Raw genomic sequence first — 26139 nt, 5'->3', positions numbered from 1 at the left:
ATTTTGTACTAAGTATATTTTAGTTGTAATTAAATTGTAGTAAAGCATAACTTTAAGTATATTTTTTGTGTGCTAAATTGGAAAAACTTCAAATATACTTTAAGTATTTGCCTGTAGGGACTAAATTATACATGCTTGATAAGTGATATTAAAGTGTACTTTATTTGTGTTACAAGTATACATTACAAATTAATTACGAGTGTCTTCGAAACACAAGCAATATACCATAAGTGTATTATATTTGAGTAAAAAGTATATGCTCAGTAATAACTTATTCCAAACAAATTGCATACATGTCTTCAATAACAAATGTACATTATTAGACAAATAAAACTTAGCTGTACTTTGTACAAAATACTATTGTATACTATTTTGAAAGCATACTTTCAATGCATTGTTACAATGATCATTTCCAGCACACAGTTAAAAATATACTAGAGAAAGTATGTTTTTCTCATGTTTACAGCTATTTGATGTCCCCTAGCATGAATCTCAGGTCTCAAGCTAATATCCACTGGCGTTCGTCTCTCTAGAGTCCGAAGTCAAGTCATTTGACCTCTCTACTGTAGACCGACCCTGGACAACTACCCTCATTTTTGACATGCTTCGATACATGACATCCAAAATTCCCATTACAACTGTGAGAACCACTTCCGAAATTTGATATGCATTAAAGAAAAGAAAAAAATCGTAAAAAAATGCCATTGTGTAATTTTGATTATGATTAGAAGATCAATGACCATCAATCTGCATTATATTTGAGGAAATAAAATGTTTGTTGTTGCATTTTTCATTAACTTACTCTGCTTTTCTTCTTTGTTGATGTAACCATAGAAGGGGAAAAATAATATTAACGATATTGTATTAGCCTAGCGATCCAATTATAGATTTAATAAAGTCCTATCCTACATTACTTCCATCTGGTAATTAATTTACCCTTAAAGAAAAATGTGTTATGAATGCCATGTCATTAAAAGTACAGTGTTTGTGTTGTTTAGCTTCACTGTAGCTTTGTGATGTATTAGCCATTAGCTAACAGAAGTTTTCCTAAGGCATATTGTTTGTCGTGTCATATCATTCTACAGATGACATTTTCAGGTTTGATTACGCCTTATATAGAATAATTTGTGTAATTGCCACCAAGTATTTTTTATTACAGTGGTGATTGAGATGTCAGTCATCTTAGCTAATCATGGCAAAAACATAAGCTAGCTATAGCCTAAAAAAGTATGATGGCTATCAAACCGCTGATCATGTTCTGGCATTAAATATCTCTCATATTTAACTGAAGTCTTGTGAGTTTTCCAAGCAATCTTGTCGTCTACTTAATTCATCAACATAATTTAACGTAGCTCGATATGACTGTGTATGGTCATAGGGAGGTTTCTTTCTTTGTTATGGGAGTGACAGTGGTGCCCGGTGGGTCGTTGACTGATGTGACTGGTCAAAGTTGAGGATAAATGGCCAGAGGTCAGACCTCTCTGTCTCAACCTTCTGTTTATGGTCCCAGGATGGGGATGAAACTGTGCCAAGCGGTTCTGCGAACATGGAGACCAATACGGTCGCATAGCATCACTCCCACAGAACCCACTGGCATTAGCCATATCTGTATGTACACCACTTTTACCCTGTTGAAACAAAATCCTGCCATACGCTGTTTTTTGGAACATGGAAGCTGGTTACCAACTGGCCTGGTCAGCGTTTCCCAAAAGCATTGTAATATCAAAGAATCATTGCCACCAATAGTCAATATGATACACTTAGCTCACAATGCTTGTGAGAAACAGCCCTGGTCATTAGCTCATTAGCTAGTCCAAGATGGTCATCAACTCTTTAGCTAGTCCAGGATGGCCATTAGCTCATTAACTAGTCCAAGATGGTCTATAGGTCATTTGCTAGTCCAATATATTCATCATCTTATTAGCAGTTCAAGTTGGTCTATAGGTCATTTGTTAGTCCAATCTGGTCATTAGCTCATTAGCTACTGTAGTTCAAGGTGGTAATCTTATTTGTTAGTCCAAGATGGCCATTAGCTCATTAGGTGGTTCAAGGTTGTCTATAGGTGATTTGCTAGTCCAGGATAATAGGTGTGTTGGACATCGGCTGTGGCTGGATGAAACCGATCGGCGAGAGTTGCCGTGTGCAGGCGGGAGGAGCTGAAAACGGAGACCTGAAGTCGGACACTTTCTGCTTCCCGTAGTGACGCTTGCGCTGTGTGTGCATACTATAATGAAATAAATAAAATATTTGTCAAATACACAGACTTTTCAGAGACTTTTTCATTAAAGGGTTAGTTCACCCAAAAATGAAAATAATGTCATTAATGACTCACCCTCATGTCGTTCTAAGCCCGTAAGACCTCCGTTCATCTTCGGAACACAGTTTAAGATATTTTAGATTTAGTCCGAGAGCTTTCTGTCCCTCCATTGAAGCTGTATATACAGTATACTGTCCATGTCCAGAAAGGTAATAAAAACATCATCAAAGTAGTCCATGTGACATCAGTGGGTTAGTTAGAAGTTTTTGAAGCATCGAAAATACTTTTTGGTCCAAAAATAACACAAAATAAGACTTTATTCAGCATTGTATTCTCTCCCGGGTCTGTTGTCAATCTGCGTTCAGGACTCCGCAGTGACGCTGCTGACGTAAGACGCTGATGACGTGTTATCTGGTGCGCCCGAGCTTCGTTTACAGTCTGAGGAAGACGCACAATGCTGAATAAAGTCTTATTTTGTGTTATTTTTGGACCAAAAAGTATTTTCGATGCTTCAAAAACTTCTAACTAACCCACTGATGTCACATGGACTACTTTGATGATGTTTATATTACCTTTATGGACATGGACAGTATACTGTATATACAGCTTCAATGGAGGGACAGAAAGCTCTCGGACTAAATCTAAAATATCTTAAACTGTGTTCCGAAGATGAACGGAGGTCTGACGGGCTTAGAACGACATGAGGGTGAGTCATTAATGACATTATTTTCATTTTTGGGTGAACTAACCCTTTAAATACTTTATGTACTGCTGCGTCTGTTTGTACAATAATAAAGTTCAATATAACTTGCGTTCACACCACCGCTGGCGAGAGCGTCAAAGTGGCCGGAAGTCATTCATTTTCAATGAGAGCCGGCGGCAAAGGGTGGCGCGGCGCGTCTGGGACGTTGAGAGCGGCGAGGAGAGTTGAAATCAACTTTATGGTAATGAACTATGAAGTGGTTTGGCGGTAACCGGCGGCAACCAATCGGAATGTAGAAGTTAACCACTTGAGAGGATTCCAGAGAACGCAGTCAAGTAAACTTTGGTTCCGACCACATTAGTTCCCAAGCAAAATAGAGGAGAGGTTGATCATGTGAATTTGATAAGGCGCGTAACACTATTTATAGGCAACATTTTTTGCGCTAGAAAGCTTGTTTTTCAGCAGGAATGTAAATTAGATTAGCACTTAACCATGAACACAAAAGCCACACAAATGGCTTTTTGTTAGCAAACATGTCACTATAATTGTTAAGTTCTTTCCATCGATCAGTTTCTTACTTTCACATTTAAAAGATTCCATGAGGTTAACTACACCCTACTTGGTGAGTTTGCACAAATAACGGCCCCAATAACTTTGCGGCCCCTTTAAATAAAGTTTAAAAAAAGCCCAAGCATTCAATCTACGTCAGAGCGTCCACAAATCTTTCTACGGCATCGTTGGCAGGGCGGCGGTGTGAACGCACAGTAAGCCTATACTATCAATGAAGTGGGGTCTGCGTTTCTTTAAAAAACTGTTTTATTTTGATAAATATGACACAATATAACATCGCGAGTACATGAAAAGAGATTTTACTGTTATAAAAAACAGATTTGAGAGTATTAGTGTAACTGAAGTTGTGGGAATAAACACGAAACACACGTGATCGATGTCATGCGGTGAATCCGGCCAATCGTGGAACAGCTGTGTCGTCATCAGAGCTCGTGCAGCCGGAGAAGCTGCGCTGGCTGAGTCCTCCAGCTGCTCTCGACTCGATCTCGCAATACTTTGATAGCATACGTCACAGTCACGTGGGGTCGGCGCTGTCTGAAGGCGGAGACAATTTCTAACCGGCATGCACTGCTTCAAGTCAGCCACCGATCGGTCTGCGCAGCGCTGGATGAAGTCGAACAAGCCTGTTCATTAGCTAGTTCAAGCTGGTCTATAGGTAATTTGCTAGTCCAAGATAGTCATTAGCTAATCATCTAGTTCAAGGTGGTCTATAGGTCAATTGCTAGTCCAAAATGATCATAGTTGGCCTATAGGTCATTTGCTAGTCCAAGATGGCCATTAGCTCATTAGCTAGTTCAAGGTGGTATATGTCAATTGCTAGTCCAAGATTATCATAGTTGGTCTATAGGTCATTAGGTAATCCAATCCATATTTTGACTGGGTGGAACCTGGAATAAAATGATCCTGCCAGAAGAATTGCGCAATTTATTGCGTGCCTATCATCTCAGTGAGCTTTTGTGAGGTTTTACGCATGCGCATGCAGTAAGGTGAATTTTGCATTTTCCAACGTTTCAGTGTGGATGAGAAACTTTTGGAAACCGCCTGAAAACGCTAGTGTGGACGAAGACCATTTTAAAGCGGAAACACCATTTTCAAATGTATCCAGATTAATGTAGACGTATCTATTTCTGGTCTTGGAGTCTTTACCAACTAGCTGATAAATTTGATCAGGTTTGTTTGATTAAGAAGAGTTCGGAAATGTGTAGTGTCGCTGCGGATTCAGGAAAAGGATTGGGAAACACTGATTTAGTAGTTAGTCTGAGCTTGTAGACCATCTTTGAGAACATGGTGGCCGGTTGACCAGGGAATAACCAGTTAAGTGCTGCAGAAATGAGTCGTAAACTAGGGAAACGATTGAGCACTTTTGCACTCAATTGTCCAAAAGACAATGGATTTGTGAATGGGTTTTTGGCGATTGTTTTTAGGCTTCAAAATTCATAAAAGTTGTGTTCATTTGTAAAGATTATCTTGATGAACAGAACATGTAAGAACCATAAACTTCTGTCGATCACGGAGCTTATTATCTGCAATAATGAGGGAATCGAGGGAACCAGAGTTGAGGCTAACTTCCAGGTTTACGCATCAATGATTTTACGCTACCCAAAATGATCCGTGAAACTGTTCCCACTGCTGCATCATGATGTCTTCACGGTACCCCAGGGGCGCTATTTGGAGAGCATTCCATCATGCCACCAAGACCGGGGTCCCATGACCTTTCACCTGTGTGGTCCTTCTGAAGGTCAGACCGGTCTTCATTGAATCTTCTCTCATGGCTTAAAAAGGTGTCTGTTTATAATAGACTGATGTGCTCCCAAGACAGCACTAGGAACCTGGATCGGTTCATTTGCTATTGTGGTTATTGCTCCTGTAGGACCAAAAGAGGCTCCTTATGTCTCTGTCGCGACCCAGTCGGCCATATATCTCATCTGCTCTCAATAAAAGCTTTGCTTATTCGGCCTCCAAAAATAACTTCCTTTAATTGCAGATAGGAAGCCATATCGCAGAGCAGGTTGTTCCTATTTGCATGGAGCAACAGGGCCACGTCATCTATTAAATCAGGTCTAGAGCTGAGAATAATACTTAATATTCACTGAAGAATGTGCAAGATATCATTTATTGTGTTATTTGGGGTTTATTGCTCTTCCATGTGCTGTTAACCCTTGGATATCTGGCAAGCAGAAATGTGTGTAAATATGCTTTCGAGTGCTTTTAAAAAAGGTTAGGTCGATGTGTGAAACCATTTATGACCAACTTTGTGTTGCTGACCTTGTGAAAATATACACTTTCATTTTTGAATAAATGGTTTTCTGGGAACTCTGGACTTTTGGCTGACTTCAGTGGGATTTGACAACCACTTCATTCACATTGATGTGAAATTTGGTCCTTTTTGTACCTTAATTCTTGCCAGACTTATAGACAAACTATGTATTTTCACTGAACTTATGCATTTATGTTTTGAAAGTCTTAATATTTCATCTCTTGTACAATTTTTTTTAACTCTGACCAGAGTATAGGCCTAGTTTTTGCATTTTTGTTTCAAGATCCAAATTGTCCTGCCAAGAAACTGGTTTCATTCTGAACTATTTTCACCCATGCAACGGTCAGCCAGCAAAAGAGACATAGATATGAAGCCATTGCTTTGACAAATCACAGCTAACAAAATATCAGAAACCTGTTGTTCTCAAGAAAGTTGCGAATGTCAGAAAACGGGTTCTCACGGCCTATTAACAAACATTATGGTTGTGTAATTTAGATTAAACGATTTCAACACAAGACATCATTGATTCTGCAGTTTAGTTTCAGCCCTCGAATTTGATTGGCCAAGCCGCACTTGGCAACAGCACTTTTCACTGTTTGTATCACTCCTCTTAGTTTAGTCAGGCTGTAAATCAAGATTTCTAATGCCCTTTAACATGATTTATCCAGTAGGCGGCGACAAGTGCAATATTGAGAGTTTTTAAATGATTCAGAGTTGATTTGCTAATAAACTTTGATTCGTTCAAAAATGAATCACCACTGCTAAATGTTGATCGGAAACGGGACTGTTTTGTTTGGAACTATTTTTTTTGGCGGACCAAAAATGAATAGCATATCTGGCGATATTGTGTCTAAAAACGTGAGTAGGCTACTTAATGTTTTTTTTTAAATATATATATTAATCAATTGTTTATTGACCTGCTGTATAGAGGCGTGCCGTGGTCGTCCGTGTGGCGCGAGCGACTGTGGGCGCGAGGCATAAGGGATACAACGCTCTTTCTCGAGTGAAATTGCTGAATTAGGCTACTGTATGCCTCTAGGCTATATATTTATCTATGTTCGTTCAAATTGTTGTTGTTAAATCTTAAAAAATCAAATATCCTAAAGCTGCAATAAGAGATGGAAACTGGAGTCACATGATATAATGGAGCTTCAAAGGATGCAAAACATTGGCCTGTTGGTAAATATTCTCAAGTTATTCAGTAAAATGATTTGAAATAAGTTGAATCTCATGGATAATAAAACATAACCATATTAATTTATTTAAAAAATCAAGCCAAGTCCAAGGGCGCCGCAATCTTCTGGGAGTCATGAAGCCAAAATCTGAAGTGATTAATCTTAAATGAAAATGTACTAATGGACATGACGTAACATACCAAGGAATACATTCTAAACAAACCCGCACAGACAAACTAAGAAATTATCCTATGAGTAATGAATGAATCCTGTATAGCCATCGAAATATCCATTCCAGTGAAAAACCAGAGCTGCTATAACATGGTTGACAAATCATCCCATTAAAATCACATCAATAAAGCGTGTGCCCAAACCCGCATATGAATCAACGGTCTCACCTTTCTCTCCCTTTTCCATCTTTCTCCGTCTTGTTCCTCTGAACAGCCTGTTTTCAATAGGCCTACTGCAGCAGCTTGACCCTTCACTCCATCCCAGGGTTAAGGAAACAGTTTTCCCGAGTCATGATGGATCTTGGGACATTCCAGATCTGTTTACAGTTACGAACGGCCCATTATGATGTCGCTTGTCAAACACGAGGGATGTTTGATAGGATGTTATGAACTTTTTGTCCCGCGCTAAGACATTTGTCTTTCAGGACGCTGATTCTCCATATTGTTAATGTAGCCTCTGATCACTTTTGAGACCCTGACCCAAACCAGAAAACCGCAATCGCTATTTTATTTTCAAGCTAGTAGATTTTCATATGGTTTTGCTGGGATAACAAAATGTGTGGACAACATGGAAAAATTGGTTCAAAAATACCATAGACACTGATATAGGGACACAAACCAGGCCTATAAGGCTCTTTTAAGTAAAAAAACACCAGGAACATCTTGGCAACTGTATAGCAATATCCATTGTAGAATTACTTGAAGAATTAATTTGTGTAACAGAGGTTTTATTTGAATTAGCCTATATCAACTTTCTGTTTCTGTAAAAGACATTACAAACGTGAATTAAATATGAATGAAAACTACCGCCAGGAAGCGATACATCAACACCGGAGGTAAGAGATATTCTCAAAAAGGGCTGACCTGGATCAGACTTCTGCTTAAACCATTTCACATAATGCACGTTTTAATAGTCTTATGTCATTGGTGAAAGAATACATCAGTGTTTGTGTCTAAAAAGATCAAACATTTAAATATATTTGACCGCTCCGACCAAGAGTTTATTTCTTCTGTTGAACATAAAAGAATATGAGAACGTTGGTAACCAAACAGTTGACGGTGGCCATTGACTTTAAATTAATTTAAAAAATCCTGTCAACTTGTTACCAACATTTTTCAAAATATCTTCTTTTGTGTTCAACAGAAGAAAGAAACTCGATCATACAGGTTTGGAACAACTTGGAGGCGAGTAAATTATAACATAATTTTCATTTTTGGCTGAACTATCCCTTTAATATCTTTTAATCCTAAATTTAATTAAACTAAATATTGTTTATTTCGATTTTTTTTTTTTTAGCCTAGCCTAGCCTACTGGAAACTTTTTTTGCAGTGTAATCAGCCCCTCTTTTGCAGTCTATTAAGTCTATTAGCAAATAGACGAGTTGCTGTGACACTGATTTCCCCGTTTCTGTGTGGTTTGGAGCGGTTTCAAACATTTCTTAATTCACTCTTCTGATAACAATTTGCAGAACCCCGAGAACCTTCCAAGAACTTTCAAAATGAAGATCTACAGGCGCATCAGATGAAATAGCACGCTGCAGATAAGTCTTCATTTATTTGGCTCACGAACAAATGGACCTGTGTTTGAGGTTGAGGAAATGAAGGTGTCTCAGGATCTCAGGATTTCTCTCAGGATCGCGCAGTCACGAGCCTGTTCTCCCGCGCCGAGGAAAGACGGGACAAATTACCGTGTGATTGATTCGAGCCCAACGCGTTGCGGTCCCTGTGCTGTGTGTGGTTCTTATTAGTACTAGATTGAGCTGTTCAGGGCCGTACAGTAAAACATGACCGAATCTCACTCCCTGCTGGATTACTACAACTCTCCAGAGACGGGAAAACATGGACCGCCGCTGTTAGATTGATCTCGAGCTGATTCGAGCTGAGTTTGATGGCCTTTAGTGAATTTAGTCATTGAACCGGAAACATTTCTTTATCGCAGCACGTAGGCCTATACCACACCACATAATTATGCAGAACGTCAATGTATTTCGGTAATGAACATCTGGATGTAAAAAACCGGAGGTCTGGAGCTTGATTTTGGTATGCGGCTCTATTTATATCCCAAAACTAAACCTACTAGCTTAGCATACTTGTGTAGCACATGAGTTCATTATTAGCAGTGTTAAATTACTCTAAAAAAAAGTAATTCATTACTAGCTAGCCGGGCTACACCTTCAACGATGTAATCAGATTATAATTACTTTCTCTAAAAAATATTGGATTATTAGGCTACTAATTTAATCCTCAACCTCGACCAGTTAAACAATAAAGAAACTGCACTTTTGATTCTTTCAAATAAACAATATACAATTTCATAAATTATTATTGAAATGACCAGTGTGTAAAGGGAGAAGGGTTACATTAAAACTTAACATTGAATTTTGATACATTGTAAACAAATATTTTCATGATTTGCTATCACAACTTTATTATTTTGTCAAATCAACTTAGATAATTAACGTGGTTCAGATAACATCATATTTTGAGTTTCTATTTATTAAACCAATCTCCTTCATTGCATTAACTACATTTTTTAATTTCAATCAACCAAAATTTTTATGTAAACCAGCAAAAGCAGCAAACTTTTTTTCAAAAATTAAAACCAACAATATTTTTTCTATTCACTATTGTGTTATTTAATTGTCTATACCGGATTTAATGCAACTACTGCAGAAGATAAATATTAAGAGTAATCCCTTAAGGGAAAAGTAATTAAACTTCAGCAATTTGATTATTTATTAATCATTTACTCTCCAAACACTGATTATTAGTATTTATGCATATTATACAATCCGTGATACTTTTGAGAGCACATTTTAAACCCGTCCACGAGGAATCCATGTTTTCCAGTTTTAGAAGTGGCACTTTTAATGTATTTGTAGACCGTCCAATTGGTGCGGAGGACTCGTATCAAACTTTCACTAAAGATGTCATACGACTCAGGTGTTAAAAATGAGTCCAGGGGTCCAGCCTTTCCCCGAGGTCAAGCATCTTGAAGAAATGACTAGTGATTTCTACAATAAATACCAGCTGTATTGATTTCAGCACTCTATTATTTACGGACGGAGAATCTCTGATTGACACAAACCAACAGTGGAGTTAAACTGAACCACCTTTTTCTAGGTGTGGTTGTAGATTACATGTCTCAGAGACTTTTTTTAAATATATATATATTATATAATAGAAAAAGGTGATTAATAAATGTACAAATTTCAGTTCTCAGTCCTTTCCCAGTAATTAAAATCATCATGGATAATCTTAGTAAATATGAATGCATTTGATATGTCACGGTCCAGCAAATGTCTTTTCCAGAAATCCGTGTTTTAGGGTGCAGACGTCTGGCTCTACTGACCCTGAGGCAGCATTCACACTGGGGCCTTTTAAATAGGACATTTTTACAATAAAAAAGTTGCATATAGTAACAGTGGAAAACAAAAGAAACATACATCCGTCCAGTGCTTATTAGAAAGACCTGATGAAAAGCACATGTTGGACTGTTTGTTTATGGTTCCTAGAGTTTACAGAGGAAATTTCAAATGTGAGGATACATTTATGTATGTATACCCATATGTAAAAACAATATATATATATATATATATATATATATATATATATAGGCTACTACCAGTTTAGTAAAAACATTTTTAAATTGTTTTTAGTAATCCATGGCTAATCTTTAGCCAAATAATTTATATGGTTTTATATGTTGGCATTTAATATAATAATAATAATAATATATATATATATATATATATATATATATATATATATATATATATATATAACATTTTACAAGTCATAAAAATTATATGATATACATTTTTCTTTTCAAAGGTTATATAATAATTGTGGAAGTGTGATCTGTAATACAATGCTCTCTAGAAATTCCTTCATATTGTACTGTTGTGTTTTTATTCATATTGATCCATACAAAATACAAAAATAAATCATTACATTACAAACTCCTTATATTTTTAAAGTGGCTCAAAAACATTACAGCAATTGGGCATTTGAGTCAAAACATGATCAGAAACTATGCGTGTTAGATAAACGTGTTAATGTCATGGAAACCATAATCACAGTAATATCTTAATTCTGTGGCTAAAAACAATTCACGATACATATGGAATACATACAGTAATATTAATTTAGTCTACAAAAAAATCGCTTGCATTTATGCGGTTCAGTTTTGGTCCCTGTTCAACCCATTTACTGACAGCCGTTTAGTGCTGGAGAATATTTACATGTTGGTTGTTCTTGTTGGATCCAAGTCACAACCAGTATGACACACATTTAGGCCACTCGCCAGTACAGATCTGTTTGCAAATGCTGTTAATTAAGGCCTGAGTCATGGAATGTCGCTCGATACTCATGAGCAGAAGTTTTAAGCTGCCATTGCGTGATTGCATTAACAACACCTGCTTTATACATAGCATATCTGCTTTAAACTGCATATTTCTTGAATTTCAGTGTTTGGCATTTGCTACACACAGGTAGCAGAGAGGAAGAGGAAGGCAGGAAACTATGATTCTGTTTCCTGTAGTAGCAGCCCTGTGCCAAACGTGTCTCTGTTCCAAAACCTTGCTATCTCTTACTTACATAGCACACTGCTAAGTGCAAATACTGCCTACTATCTTCTAAGGCAGGGATCACCAAACTCGGTCCTGGAGGGCCGCTGTCCTGCAGAGTTTAGTTCCAACCAGGTCCAACACACCTGTCTGAAAGTTTCTAGTATGCCTAGTGAGACCTTGATTAGCTGGTTCAGGTGTGTTTAATTGGGGTTGGAGCTAAACTCTGCAGGACAGCGGCCCTCCAGGACCGAGTTTGGTGACCCCTGTTCTAAGGTATAGGTTTACACAACGATGTACTAAAATTCGAAACGTTTTTCCTTTGCGTTGATTACATAGAGACGACAACATTGTCAAAATGATCTCCGTTCACACGGATCTGTGAAAACGACTAAAAACGCTGTGCTATTCATGCCAGGCCAGTAGATGGCGATGCCACTTTGTAAAGAAACACTAAACGTCCATAGACTGAAAATGTTTTCACAAATTCACATTTTAGTTGTTTACACGAAGACGATAAGAGTATTGTTTTCCAAAAAGTGCACTTTGAAACCCCCTTTCAAAAGATTGCGTTTTCAGGCCCCCAAAAACGGCGTTGTCGTGTAAATGAACGGCCAAAACGCATAAAATGTTTGACTTTTTTTAGTCGAAATTGGTGTCGTGTAAACTGCTATGGAACTTTGTAAGTGATTGATTTGAACCACAAAAATGTTCAGCTCACAATTGACCGTTCGCAAAAGCCACGCCCCTTAGTTATTGTTACTACGCCCGTCAAACAATTGAGAACCATAGCCATGGCTGGGTTGAGATCCATATTTGGTTTTGGAGTAATGCAGCAGACATATCCTCCAGTGCACGACAGAAATATAGACAGAATAGCGCACGGGAGCACATGCACAAAACAGTTTTGTAAAATTATATATTAATCATTTTTATTTGATCATATATCATTTTACAAAACTGTTTTGCGCATGTGCTCCCGCGCGCGCTATTTCAGTCACAACACTGCAATCAGAGGACGCGCTGAAACCATCAACTCTCCATGCGTTCTCTTCATTCATAACTCAAACTACTGAGAAGGATATATTTGTGTGAATAGTTGTGCAACTGCGCGAACTTTGTTTTGAAGTTTAATGTTTGAGTTCCAGAGGAATTTGTGACTGTGTACCTGTTCAACCACATCAAAGTTTCGTAATTAGTAAGTCCGTGCTTTTTCTCTTTTTTTTCCTCTTGTTTGCTGACTGATGAGGGGGCCGCAGTGCCGTAGTGAAACGGTGTTTGTACATGTAGTCTATTTTTTTAATAATAGTTGCAAGCAATCATAAAATACAGCAAGTTTTAAGCCCGTGCAGACCTCACTGCCATAGGCGCATCAATGCACTATATTGCTGAAATCGGAATGTTTGACGGAGGTCCTTCTCCTTAGTTACAGTTGCTGAGCTAGGATTGGACGAGAACCGTTCGAGGGCGGGGTTTTGCGAACGGTCAATTGATTCCAAACAGTTTGCCGTTAGCATGTTGCTAAGCTAACTGCGCAGTTTAAAAAAAATTAAAAACACATAGAAATACAGGGAGTCCATTTTTTACTTTTTATTTAGTATTGTATGAAATTTGAGTATATTTATAAATTTGCTCTTCACATCCGCCTTGGATTTTGAATTGAGCTTGTCGCAATGCATTCTGGGATTGCTTCAATTGTGAAATACAACTGATACTGATGTAAATTTCATAAAAGGCAGTTTATTTTTGTCGTTTTTCGCATTGGTGTCTAGGTAGGCGGCTCATTAGGTTTTGGAACAGAGCTAGCGTTAGCATGCTGGATCATTCATGTGTGCTGATGATCTTTTAAACACCTAGACTACAGCAAAAGTGAGCTTGAACAGGGGCAGTTTTAACTTTCTGCGTCTTTTTCACTTGCTTGCGTCCCTTATTAATCCCAAACGATCCTAAAGGTTAAACATCCCTATAACACAAATCCACAAACTCTCATTTTTACTGCCCTTTAAGTCGCGGAAAACCTGTAAATATTTCTCTCGCCTTCACATTCACACGTTCGAGGTCGCGTTCAAACGCTTCATTCACTCATACACACACTCGTGCACCAGTAAATAGTCACAGCCAGCAGTAGCAGTGCGTCGGGATGAAGGTGTTTGGTTGTGTTTTGGTGAGCTGCGGCTGGTTTAGGTGAAGTGCTGTTTGTGCAAGCAGTCCAGAAAGAGGAAGAGTGATCTAAGAGAGCGAGGGAAGAGGACGTGCGCCTCTTTAGAGGATAGAGATGCACCACGGTCCTCCCCGCACATCCTCGCGTGTTTACTTTGAACGCTTCTTTGACTTCTTAATTCTGAAAGAGAAAGAAAAGTCATATTATTAGAGATGAACAACCACTTGTTTTGTTTTTCATACAGTACTACTTTCAAGACTTTAATACTGTAGATGTCAATGCTGAAACATTTATTACATTTCTGAGGATGAAACTTGTAATCGCAGCCTTTGAACATTTCTATGAACTATTCTGTTAATGCATGCAACATGTTTTTTTTTTATCAATCTAGAACTTAGTTTTATCAAAAAAGTATTTTGCAAGTAGGTCACTTGGAACAAAAAGATGACTAAGTTTTAGATTTATTGTAATAAATTTAGATAATTCACAGAATGCCTTAGAGAGCAGACAGTAGAGCAGTGCTATTTTAGTATACTACTAATATAGCACTTATTCATATTTTTGAATGGGTTTTTATGTTTAAATTTGCAGTTTTACTTTAAGTTTTACAAATTTTGTTATTTGTCATCATTATAAGTTTTGCTTAAAAAAAATCTGTTTAACTTTAATTTATTTTATTTCAGTTTAAGTTATTTTAGTACTTAAAATAAAATTTCAGATTTTCAATTTTTTTCTCTGCTCCAGACTGACCCATAATAATCAAAACATCAATAGTGTTTTTTTTTTCTCCCTTTTTATGTTTTAATGGCATCAGTCAGTTTGGCCCAGTGGCACAATAGGAGGCCGATTATAGTGGTGTAAAACCTCTCTGCTCTGCCTGTTACCTCATCATTAATCTACAATTAGTGTAATCAATGAACAGGGGTTAAATGCTTAAGGCTCTGTGGTGGAGCCTAATTACCTACTTAGGTAAACGTGTAATTTATATAATCTTAAATTACCCAATAACATTCCACATATGCCATTTAATTGTCAGGAACAACAACTTGTAAATTGCAGCTAAGATTTGTTTTAAAACAGTTAATGCTACAGCACCTTTACGTTTGCTTTTGATGTTAAGTAAATTGCGTAAACTAACAAATTCTGTAAATCCTTCTCACTGCAAATTTAATACAGTTGATTACAATACATACAGATTACATACATTACATCAGAACGTGTACATTTCATTATTTCTTTTTTAATAAATCGGTGTGATTCCATGATTGGTGTTCTTATGTAAAGCATTGTTGTTGTTTTTTTACGTTTTATAAGGTGTACAATTACCTTCCGGTTTTGACAATTATAATGAATCTCCCAAGTTGTATGTACATGAAAATGTTTGTTTTTGAAAACATCGAAAAATCCCATATATCAGTAGCCTGGTTTCCATTACAGATTTGCGCAAAACTTTTGCGATATTTCCTAATTGTCGATAAAAACAAATGTGCGCAATGATGCGGTTTCAATTAACCGATGTTACGTGACTAAAACGTAATTTTTGTTTTCTCGCGCGAGAAGTCATTTCAGAAATCATGGCAACGAATGTTGGTAGGTCTATGTATATCGCAGCCACCGCACTAGCCATTATTTTTAATCGAATGAGACGTAAGCATGTTATCCAAGCGTTAATGGCACGAAAAAAGCCCCTTATATTTGGGAGCGGAACATGAGGTGTTTCTGGGAGTTTATAGTTCGCGATTTCACAGAGGAACTGTGTGAGGTGACCAGGTGTCTCGCCAGGTGATCTCTAAATGCAGAAAAACTGTTTGCAGTTTTGCGAAATATCCCTTTTTTCTAATTGGCTGAAAAACCACCTCATGCCAGCGTAAAAACTTTTTTGCGATATATGGGAGTTTTTGCGAAATTGATGTTACATTGAGCGTATTTTCAAATTCACATTTTCAATTTGCGCAATTTGAAGGGTAATGGAAACACAGCTAGTGTTATGTGTAAAGTTATGTCTACACTTTACATACTTTTTTGTATGTAAAGTGTATACGTAACTTTTTGTTACATTTATCACTGAGAAAACAGAAAAGCTTCCTTTGCATTTTTCTCTGTACAGATGACAAATTGTCAAAATGATCCCGGTTCAAGCGGATCCGCGAAAAACGACTTAAGACGCTGTATTATTCATGCCAGGCCAGTAGATGGCGATATTACTTTGTAAAGAAACACTACGAGCCTATTGACTGAACACATGACGACACCGTTTTCACAAATTCATGTTTTTGTAGTCTACACGGAGACGATAACGGTATCGTTTTCAAAAACTTGCACTTTGAAACCCGTTTTCAAAAGTTTGCATTTTCAGGCTCTCAAAACACCATTGTTGTGTAAATGAACGACCAAAACACATAAAGACTTTTCAGTGTATTGTTAAAACCGTTTCATGGCACCTTAGAATAAACATTTTGTGGCGTAAGTTTTAAACATACATTTTTTTCATTAGATGTCTTTACATTTTAATTCAAAGTTTTTAAGTCTACAAGGAAACAGACTATATCTTATCCCATGATTCCCAGTGAACTGTTTTTTCTCTAGAGTAGAAAGAGTTTCTTCTTACTTGTTAATGGCATTCTTTAGATACTGCTGAAGCCATTTGGTCTTTGGGTTGATGCAGACCTCTCTGTTGTTCTTCAGCTTGGCACTGGTAATGAGAGAGAGAAAAGAAGGGATTTGTTTCGGACCAGAGCAAAAGAGAGACTGTACCTTTCTCCCTCTGCGGTTCTACAGTGTGTTTCATCAGATCGTATCAGCTGTCCGTCATGGACCACATTTCAGCTCCTCTATTCTACTGTACTGGCAGAGTCACTGCACTGCATCAGATAACTGGATTGAATTAGAGGCGGGTCGGTTCGTAAGGATAATGTCCTGCTGTCTGGAAGTTCGGAATTTCTGATGATTCGGAAGATTTTGACTGAGATTCCCAGAACTGTGCATGTGCACGTAGTTTGTCTAAAGTAACATACATTATTTGATTTCCTCTGAAATTGTCAATACACTGATATTTTAATGTTAATACATTAATATTTTTAATAACTATCGTTCTTGAAGTAAACAGACTGTGATGATGTGTTTCCAGTTATTAACATAGTAAATCTACTGTAAAACAAAAAATGTTAGTTTAACTTAAAAAAGCAAGTTACCTTGTTGCCTTAAAATTTTGAGTTCGTTGTAATTAAAAATTTGAGTTAATACAATGAAGAAGAATGGTTTACAGTGTAGCAACGTTTTTTACATTTTCATTTTTAAAAGAATGAATCTACATTTATAACACTGTAAATTCTGTTTTATTACCTTGGCATTAATATATAGAGAACTATATATCTAGATCTAGATCTAGATGTATCTATCTACATCCTTGCTATAACTGGGCCTACAGCGATATTTACCTTGATATTTGCAAAAACTTTTGCTGGGAGATTGTTTTGGTTAACGACAAATAGAAAAAGTAAAGTGCCTGAAATCTTTTTGCTTGATATCTGACCTCCTAATTTGCTTCGGGCCAGCCAGGAAAATCCCCTCAAACGCTTCGCTCACCCACACATGGAGAAAACAACACAAATGACACCCAGACTTCGCACCTCAGTGGCAAAAGGTTGTGTTTGAGAGTTAGCGGCTCACGTTGCCATTCAAATGGCTCCTATTCGTATTGCTTACACCTCACACACACACGGATCTCTCAATCTGTCTAGACAAATGGAGCCCGTCGGCTCAGATAAAAGATCCGCTTAACCCCAAATCTACCTCAATCAACCTCCCGATCAGTAAGCTAACTAAAAGTGTAATGCTAACCCCTTGTTTGTTTTCCGGCGGGATGTCTTCCATTGAGTTTATCTTGAGAGAGTTTGCTTTATTTGTTTGTTTGTTTGTGATTTGGGCTCTGGGTTAATCTTGCTAGTCTAAACGATCTTTTGCGCGAGCTTGTCGGTGGTCTGGGACCGAGCCAGCAGGTAGTAATTACCTCACAGCTAGCTAATGCTAACAACAAAATGAGTGATGTGCTTGTCTAGGGGGGGGGGAAAGGGTAGGTGGCTGTCTTTCATCTCGGCCAATGAATCCGAAAGGATTCCTAAACAAGATGTGTGGAAAGTGGCAGATTAAAGGTGATTTCCTCCGGCCAAAGTTTGTTCCCCAAATGACCCTTGGCTACATGCTAACCTCTGTAACCCCTGTAACCTTGATCCCCTGTAGCGCTTTGGCTTTTCTGCTGCTGACGGGGTACAAATGGTTCGGTTTAATATATTCCAGACCGCTAAAGTAATACCAAATGCTGGTAAAACGAAAAGGACAAGGTCGCCCGTAACACAAAGCTAATCATTTTGACCCTTAACAATTATCGTGTCGTGAAAACCTGAACAGTCATAATGGACAAAATCACTCTTTATATTTTCTCATTTTGTCCTTTTTTTGTGACTGAATAATAACAGGACACATTGCTCTTTTCCCACATGGTTTGACTCCTAAAACGGTGGAAATGTGCAACTTTAAGAGCTCTTAAAAGGACTCTCGCTGGTGTACTTTAATGTAGTCGTGTAAAGCATGAAAAACGTGGTAGTTGTGAGATAGACGGCCGTGGGATGTCGACTCACATGACTTGGAACGGGCAGCTGGGTGTGTGGAGGAACTTAATCTCACGGATGCTCCTCTGCGGGACGGTGTTGAGAGTGGACCGGCACCAGCATCTCTCCACCAGACTGATGGGTTTTGCTGTGACGGGGTCAGAACAGAAAGTATGGAGTCAGTGCGGGAGAAATATGAAAAATGCCTCTTATATCAAAGAGATCTGAAGTTACAGTTTGTATCGAAGTGATAAATGAATACACTTTAATTAATTAATGAAAAAGTTTGGGGTCGGTATTTGTTTTTGAAAGAAATTAATACTTTTATTCAGCAAGGATGCATTAAATTGATCAAAAGTGACAATAAAGACATTCATAATGTTACATAATATTTCTATTTTAAATAAATGCTGTTTTTTTTTAAATTCTATTCAAACTTTTCAGACTAAATGTTTCACTGTTTCCTCAAAAAATTAAGCAGCACAACTGTTTTCAACATTGATAATAATCATAAATGTTTCTTGAACATTAAATATTAGACTGATTTCTGAAGGATCATGTGACACTGAAGACTGGAGTAATGATGCTGAAAATTTAGCATTTTGAAATGTATTCAAATAGAAAACCAATATTTTCAATGATAATAATATTTCACAATTTTACAGTATTTCTTGATCATCAAATGCAGCAGAAGAGACTTATTTTAATAACATGTAAAAAAAATCCCAAATGTTTCAATTGTAGTGTATAAGATCTTCAAAATACAGATATTATATTAGAAACATGTTTAAAATATTTAAAATACCTAAGATAAGTCCTTGCTTCTCTTCATATTATTATTTTTATTCATTCATAGAAATATAGTTTAAAACGAATCTTGTGTTTTCAATTTTAATTTGTTTTAACTGATTTGTTTCCTATGTAAAAAAAAAAAAAGTAAATAAAAAAAGTTTTTGCAACAGATTATCTCAAAGTTTTTGTAGATGCATACAACAACAAGATGGATAATCTTTTAAAACAACTTATTTTTCAGGTTAAACCGCTGTTTCTAGCTGATCTGAACCTTTAAAACTACTTGACAAAACCTTTGTATTCAGAATCAGAACTGACAAAGACACAATGAAATCACATAGAAACTTAATTCCCAACTAAAGCAATCCATAATTCATGTTAATGCGATATCATCCTACAGTACAACACAAATCGCGAACTCTCGAAAGCATCTCCTGAAAGTGTCCGATCACCTGCGTCCGTTAACAAACCCTGATCATTAAAAAGAGATTAGTCTGCATTCTAGTGGCCCTCGTCCATTCACGCAGGGGCCGGCCTGGCCTTTCACTCGCCACATTTTTCATCAGGAGCCTTTCTGAGGGTCCTCAACATTAAATACGGCACAATCCCATAATAACACTCCAGGTTTAGTCCTGAATATGTGCATTAAATGAATCTGTTGAAGAACATTCTCTGAATGGTTTCACATCTCCCTGGTTTCACTTTGCACTTCGCCGAAACGGAGCCGGTTATGAGGCAAGTCAAACTCTGAATTCCCACAGATTTCCCCGACACTCTCTGTTCCCTTTATCATGTTAAACACCGGCCCATTAAGCCTTGACTAAACACTGCGCCAAGTGAACAGCGCAGGAACTTTTTGCTTACTATTCCCTAATTAGACAGTAATTAATAGAGCTTGCGGATAAGTAAACAGTGCTAGGTTTTTTTTCGCACAGCAGAAACAACAAAGCCAAGACCCGCCAAGTTCAGCTGGTCAAACATCTCGCCGAAACCTTCTGTCCTTTTAGATCAGGCCCGCTAACATGTAAAGACATGCACAGCGGAGTGAAGACATATATGCTAATTTATGCAGGGCAATTACCAGCTGCAAGGTGATATTAGTGGAACCTCTTAATGACCGTTAACTCCTTAATGATCATTCACTGAAACCAGTCACTATTCTGGAAAACTTAAAACAAGTTATGACTCGGGTAATAAAACGTTTCAGCAGAACACACACTGTAAAAACTTTTTACGAAGTTGTAAATAAAACAGATTATTGGAGTTTGTTTTTCAAGAAAATACGATTTCAGGGTTTCTACTTAAAGATTTCCTGCTTTATTAAATGTTACTTGTCGCTTCTTTGTAATTACTGTGAAGTTTACAAGCAACTTCTCAAACAATTGAAAACCATTTCAAAGTAAATCCTACACCATTTTCTTCAGGGTTCAATAGGAAAGCTATGAATTTTTATTTTGTTTTTTGTTTAGTATATTTTAGTTTAGTTTAGTTCCGTTTTTGTCTAGTTTAGTTTAGCTTTGTTTTTGTTTAGTTTTCCTTTGTTTTTGTTCAGTTTTTAGTTGTTTTGCTTTGTTTTTGTTTAGTCTATATTTGATTTTGAGTGATGAATTTAAAATGAATTAATATTACACATTATAAATGTATTTTTCAAAATAACAATGTTTAGTCATTTTGAATATATTTATTTTGTTACATTACAATATTACATTGCTTGTTACAATATATTATTGTATTACATTTATAATGAATACACTATTTTATTATTCTAAATAAAATACGTTTTTATTTTATTTTAGTGCAAGATGCCCAGGGTGATACACCAGTATACATCTGGCTACACTTAAAAAATGTATATGATCAATAAGTTATGACAACATATGTTTTTACATTGCTTTAACTCATCAAAATAAGTTAAGCGATTTCCAACTTTTTTATGTTAAACAAGATTCAACTCATTTTTTAAAGTCAGTCAATTGTAAATTAAGCTGAAATTAATTAAACATCCAAGTTGATTGTACTTAAAAATTTAAGGCAGCAACTTTATTTTACAATTTAATAGTTAACTGAATTGCAACACAAAGCATCATCTAAAAACTTAAATGCTGTAAATCTGTAATATTAGTCGTAACCCACTTACCGTCAGTCTCTGGGCTCCATATGGCGAGCGTCAGCAGGGCCACCAGCGCTAGAACTTTGCTATCCATGCCAAGTGTGTGTGTGTGTGTGGCTTTTGTCAGTCACAGCTAGCTTCCAGAGCTCAGTGTGGCGTCTCAGAGCTCTGCGAAGTGTTAAGACTGAGGACCAGAGGGAAACACTCCCCCTCTCTCAGGAGGAGGGGATGAAGGAGGAGGAGGAGGAGGAGGAGGAGGAGGGGGGCTGGACAGTCCCAAAATGTTCTGGCAAAGATTCAACAGTGACAGTCTGACTCAGACTCTCTCTTGTTTCTATCTTCCTCTGCATCTTTTTTTCTCTTCTCAGAGGAGCGGAGAAAGCAGAGTCCCTGCTGTTATCTCAGTATTGTTGTTTCTCAATGCTTCAATTTGTTATTGTTTGTTTCATGTCATGTTTTTCTGGTAGTCGACTTTCACTTAACTGGCGCTGCTGTATTTCCTGGCTCTCAGTTTATCAGATTCCCTCCATTTCAGGATTATGATTCGGGTGTATCTGAATTATACAGGCAAACGTTTTAATACACACTTTTTGTGATCTTTTAGACCTACAAACTTATGCTGGAAATTAGTTTTATAGAAAATTATAATTAAAGAAATGTGAAGGAAAAGCTGGCTAACAAGTGTTACCATAATATATATTTTCTTGGTCACAAGATAAAAGCCATGGGAAATTGAATTGACTTTACCATCAGATTAAAACGTTTTATTTTGCAGCATTTTTTCTCTCTTAAACTATCCAGGAAAAGTATTGTATATTCAGAATATTTAAATGTTGGGAAACAAATGTGTATTTGTTCAAGGAATAATATTTGTAATAGTGAGCTTTGCCTCCAAATGCTGTAAATACTATCACTGTTAGTTGACGCCACTGGCACAACTTACCCCAAAGCAGCTGGCACATCTTACCCCAAATCTGCCATTTTAGTTAAAAAAATTGTTTCATTAATAATTTGTGACTAATCTGCCAAATATTCATCGGCAGTTAACCAACATGTAAGAATATTTTTTTAACTTTTTTAACTTTTTTATAAAACATTATTTTTACGTTTTTTTATTTATTATATATGTATTACTTTTTAAACTTCTCTGAAGCCATACGATGTGTAATTAACAGACTAAAACTGTTATTTTTGCTCTGCCAAAACTCTTTTGTTTTCATTCGAATATGGGGCGTTAAGACGTGTCATGACATTTTTCACGATCACTATCACTAGCGTGACACGTCCTGACGCAGCAAATTTGAATGCATTGATTGATTGAACAACAAAGTTCATGTCCAGTTAAACAGGCCTTTGCAACAATGCAGAGAAGAAGAGAAAAAAAACAAGCACAGACCAAAGCAAGAGCATGTGAGTGTCCGTCTCCATAAAACAGTGGCTGGTGAAGTACCTTTCAAACAGAGTCAGTGGAGACACTGTGTTACACTTTTAATAGGCTACATTCAGACCCTCACGCTGAGAGACCAAACCCCCTTAACAGCCCGTAAACTTTAGAGGGTGTTGATAGTCATCAAGCGGTCAGCCGAGGTGCAAACAACAGGCATGTGAAAAGGACTGGTATTCAAACTTAACATTAATTATATGTTTTTGAGGTCATCGGGAGTCTGTTATGTTTCAGGGGCGCTTCAAACGTCTTGCAGTTCGTAATATTTAGTCGCAGGAGTGACGTTTGGCACGTATAACAAACAATATTGCAGGTGGAAAAACAATCATCCCTGTTAAACAACAGAAGTATTTTCTTTGTTGTTTAAATGTATACTTGAGAGTATTTTAGTGATCCCTTTTGATCTGAGATCAAACGCTGGGATTTTCAGCTTTAAAATGTAAGCCTTCGAAACTTTTATGACTTTGTTGTTTTTTTCTGGCTTTGGCGTCCAGTGATGTTAGTAAATCCTACATTTAATGTTCACATTGTTGATCTCAACCCTTGGCCTTTTTTAAAGTGCAAGTGAGCAGGAGGATGCTGAAAAGATTACTAAACATCACTACTGACCTAAGTGACAACTCTGCAACTTGTATCACTTTAGAGGGCAGAGGGCACGTTTCACATCCTCAGGTTTCGTGTTTCAGAGAAACGTTTTCCTTCACTTTGTTCTCACAAAGAGCTGACGGACAACCGAAGACGAATGCGTGACGCAGGACAGTGAATAAATCACTTTATATTTGTGTTTATTTACATTTCACTGAAGCAGAAAATTAGGTGAGAGTGGGGGTAAGTTGTGCCACTTTTTACCTATTTCCTCGAGGCCATGGGATTGAGAGAAAATGGGTTTAAGTTGAATTGCTGGGGAATATATGAATAATTTGCATAAACGAGAACCAACAGTTTAGTAACGCACAATGCATATTATCTATTTTTAATATTCAGAATATATAAATGTCGCATTTTTTCCCCCACTTTGAACTGGTATTTGTTACTGAAAGATTATTTGTAATAGTGAGATTCGCCTCTAAATGGTATAAAAAATATCACTGTTAGTTGATGGCACTGGCACAACTTACCCCAATGCATCTGGCACAACTTACCCCAAAGGTACCATTTTAGTTAAAAAAGTTGTAGTATTAATTCATGACTAATAATTTAGCAAATGAGGAGCCACAACACCATTGTTAACTAAAAACAGAAACCTTTTTATGCGTTTTTGCCGTTCATTTACACGACAACGGCGCTTTGGTTTCAGTGCAAGTTTTTGAAAATTATACCGTTTTCACTGATCCGGAACGTTTTGACAGTGTTGTCGTCTGTATTTGAAAAACACAAAGTAAAAACTTTTCAGTTTTTAGTACATCGTTGTCGTACCCTAATTTATATGGGTTTATTTATTGGTAGTTAACCAATATGTAAGGCATATTTTTATGAAATTATATGAGATAACAATTATAAAATGTATTTAAACAAATGATGGACTATAAAAACGTAATATAAAATCACTCTTTGTCAGACATTTTTAAACAAACTGTTTAGTCTTTTTGATTGGAACTGGAAACTAACGGCTACTACAACAGAGAAAAAAATATGTAATTTTATAACAACTAATATATTTTTGTGGATATATTTGTTTGTTTATATGTTGTACATTTACCATTTCATTCATTAACAATACTAATTCAATATATTAAATAATGTCTATGTACTTGGATACATTTACCCAGATCTTTACCGAATGAAACCCAAAAGCTATTTTTAACATAAAAAAAAATGCTTACTGTAATTTTTTCATGATAATCTGTTAATCACAGCTGGCTATATACGATTGGCCTTTTATGGTTACATGATAAAAATGACTGCGTTTTAAACGTTTTTGGTGGTATAGTACTGTAGGTTTCCTTCTCTCTTCTGTTCAAGTTGTTTCTTTTGATGTTACGGTATTGATTTCCATCTAGTTCAAACTTTAATGAATGTGATGATGGACTTTTGTTGGTCCAAGATTCAATACGGAGATTATTTACATCCATTCGTGATTACAGTTAATACAAATATACTAAACATACAAAAAAGGGACGAAGTCAAAGAAACACAAACCCATTAAACAATATACATACGAGCCATACTCAAACTTCAGTCATCAGAATTGGTCGATATGCATCTAGAAGCAGCAGGTGTGTCGTAGCACTCAAAGCAAAGCCATGCTAGCGCTCACATCTGTCCTGAGAGACTCTCTCCGTGCGCATGCAGGGTTTATTATGCTCCAAACTGAGAAGCTGAGATGTTTGTTTGGAAACAGAAGACAACTTTTTGTGGTCTTTGAAAAGAGGGAACACATTAAAGGGATGAAAGGCTTCCCTCTGCTGGTCTCTGCGGCTGCACAGCAAATAAAAAACAATCCCTCTCTATCAGGCTTTTTAAACAAACCGCTCAACCGTCCAGTCTATTTGATGGCAACTTGTGGCAACGCAGTCACCGGAAACAAATGCTACTTCAATAGTGTTTCATAAAATAAAAAAAAACATTTATATATATAATTGTGTATATATTTTTTGTATGCATTTGTTAATATGTTGTATATTATATTGTATATTTTATATATATATATATAGGCTATATATATATATATATATATATATATATATATATATATAATCTAGTAATACATAAAATATTATATTAATATATTTATTTTCATATATTAAAATATGTAATTATTTATGCTACTGCAATAGTGATTATAATTGTATTACAATACATAATTTAATAAAATTATACCATATTATTTATTGTTGTGTATGTATATATATATATATACATATTAATATATATATTCTGTATATATAATATAAAATAGTAGTATATTATAATTATACATTTACCATATATTGAACTATTTTATTATATAATTATATAATGATGCAAAATGGCAAAAAAAAAAAAAAAAAAAAGTCTGCAAAAATAAGTCAAGTTTCAGGTAATCTAATCAAAAGTTCTTAATTTGGTAACATCTAAATTTACTGGTTTTATTGTCAAAATATTATTTAGTACGACTGAATCAACCAGATTGCGTTGGGTTACAACAACAAAAGTTTTAAGGGTCTGATCAGATAAAAATTGCTCCTCAAGGTACATTTTCACTTTTTACGGTGCGCTACAGCAGGTTTTGCTCTAAAAACAAGGCGAGGAAATGAAATACCAAAAGCGCCACGAATATTAGCTC

At 36.5% G+C, this 26139-nt stretch overlaps 1 protein-coding gene and 1 long non-coding RNA gene across 3 annotated transcripts in view; one reads left to right on the top strand and one right to left on the bottom strand.

The window, feature by feature from the left end:
• Window positions 1-26139, top strand: part of LOC306987773 — a 56063-nt gene that overhangs the window by 17614 nt on the left and 12310 nt on the right. The window lies entirely within an intron of this gene.
• cxcl12b (chemokine (C-X-C motif) ligand 12b (stromal cell-derived factor 1)) lies at window positions 11090-21606 on the bottom strand. Its single transcript, XM_079592185.1, has 4 exons — window positions 21458-21606; window positions 18559-18676; window positions 16530-16613; window positions 11090-14101 (listed from the first exon to the last, which is right to left on the bottom strand). Exons 1-4 carry the CDS (start codon window positions 21522-21524, stop codon window positions 14071-14073), a joined length of 300 nt encoding a protein of 99 aa, XP_079448311.1. The 5' UTR covers window positions 21525-21606; the 3' UTR covers window positions 11090-14070.

This window comes from Phoxinus phoxinus, assembly GCF_949152265.1.
Source record: "Phoxinus phoxinus genome assembly, chromosome: 20".
In the NCBI taxonomy this organism is placed as follows: domain Eukaryota; kingdom Metazoa; phylum Chordata; class Actinopteri; order Cypriniformes; family Leuciscidae; genus Phoxinus; species Phoxinus phoxinus.
Note: the sequence above shows the minus strand (reverse complement) of the source record. Positions and strands in the feature narration are given on the sequence as shown.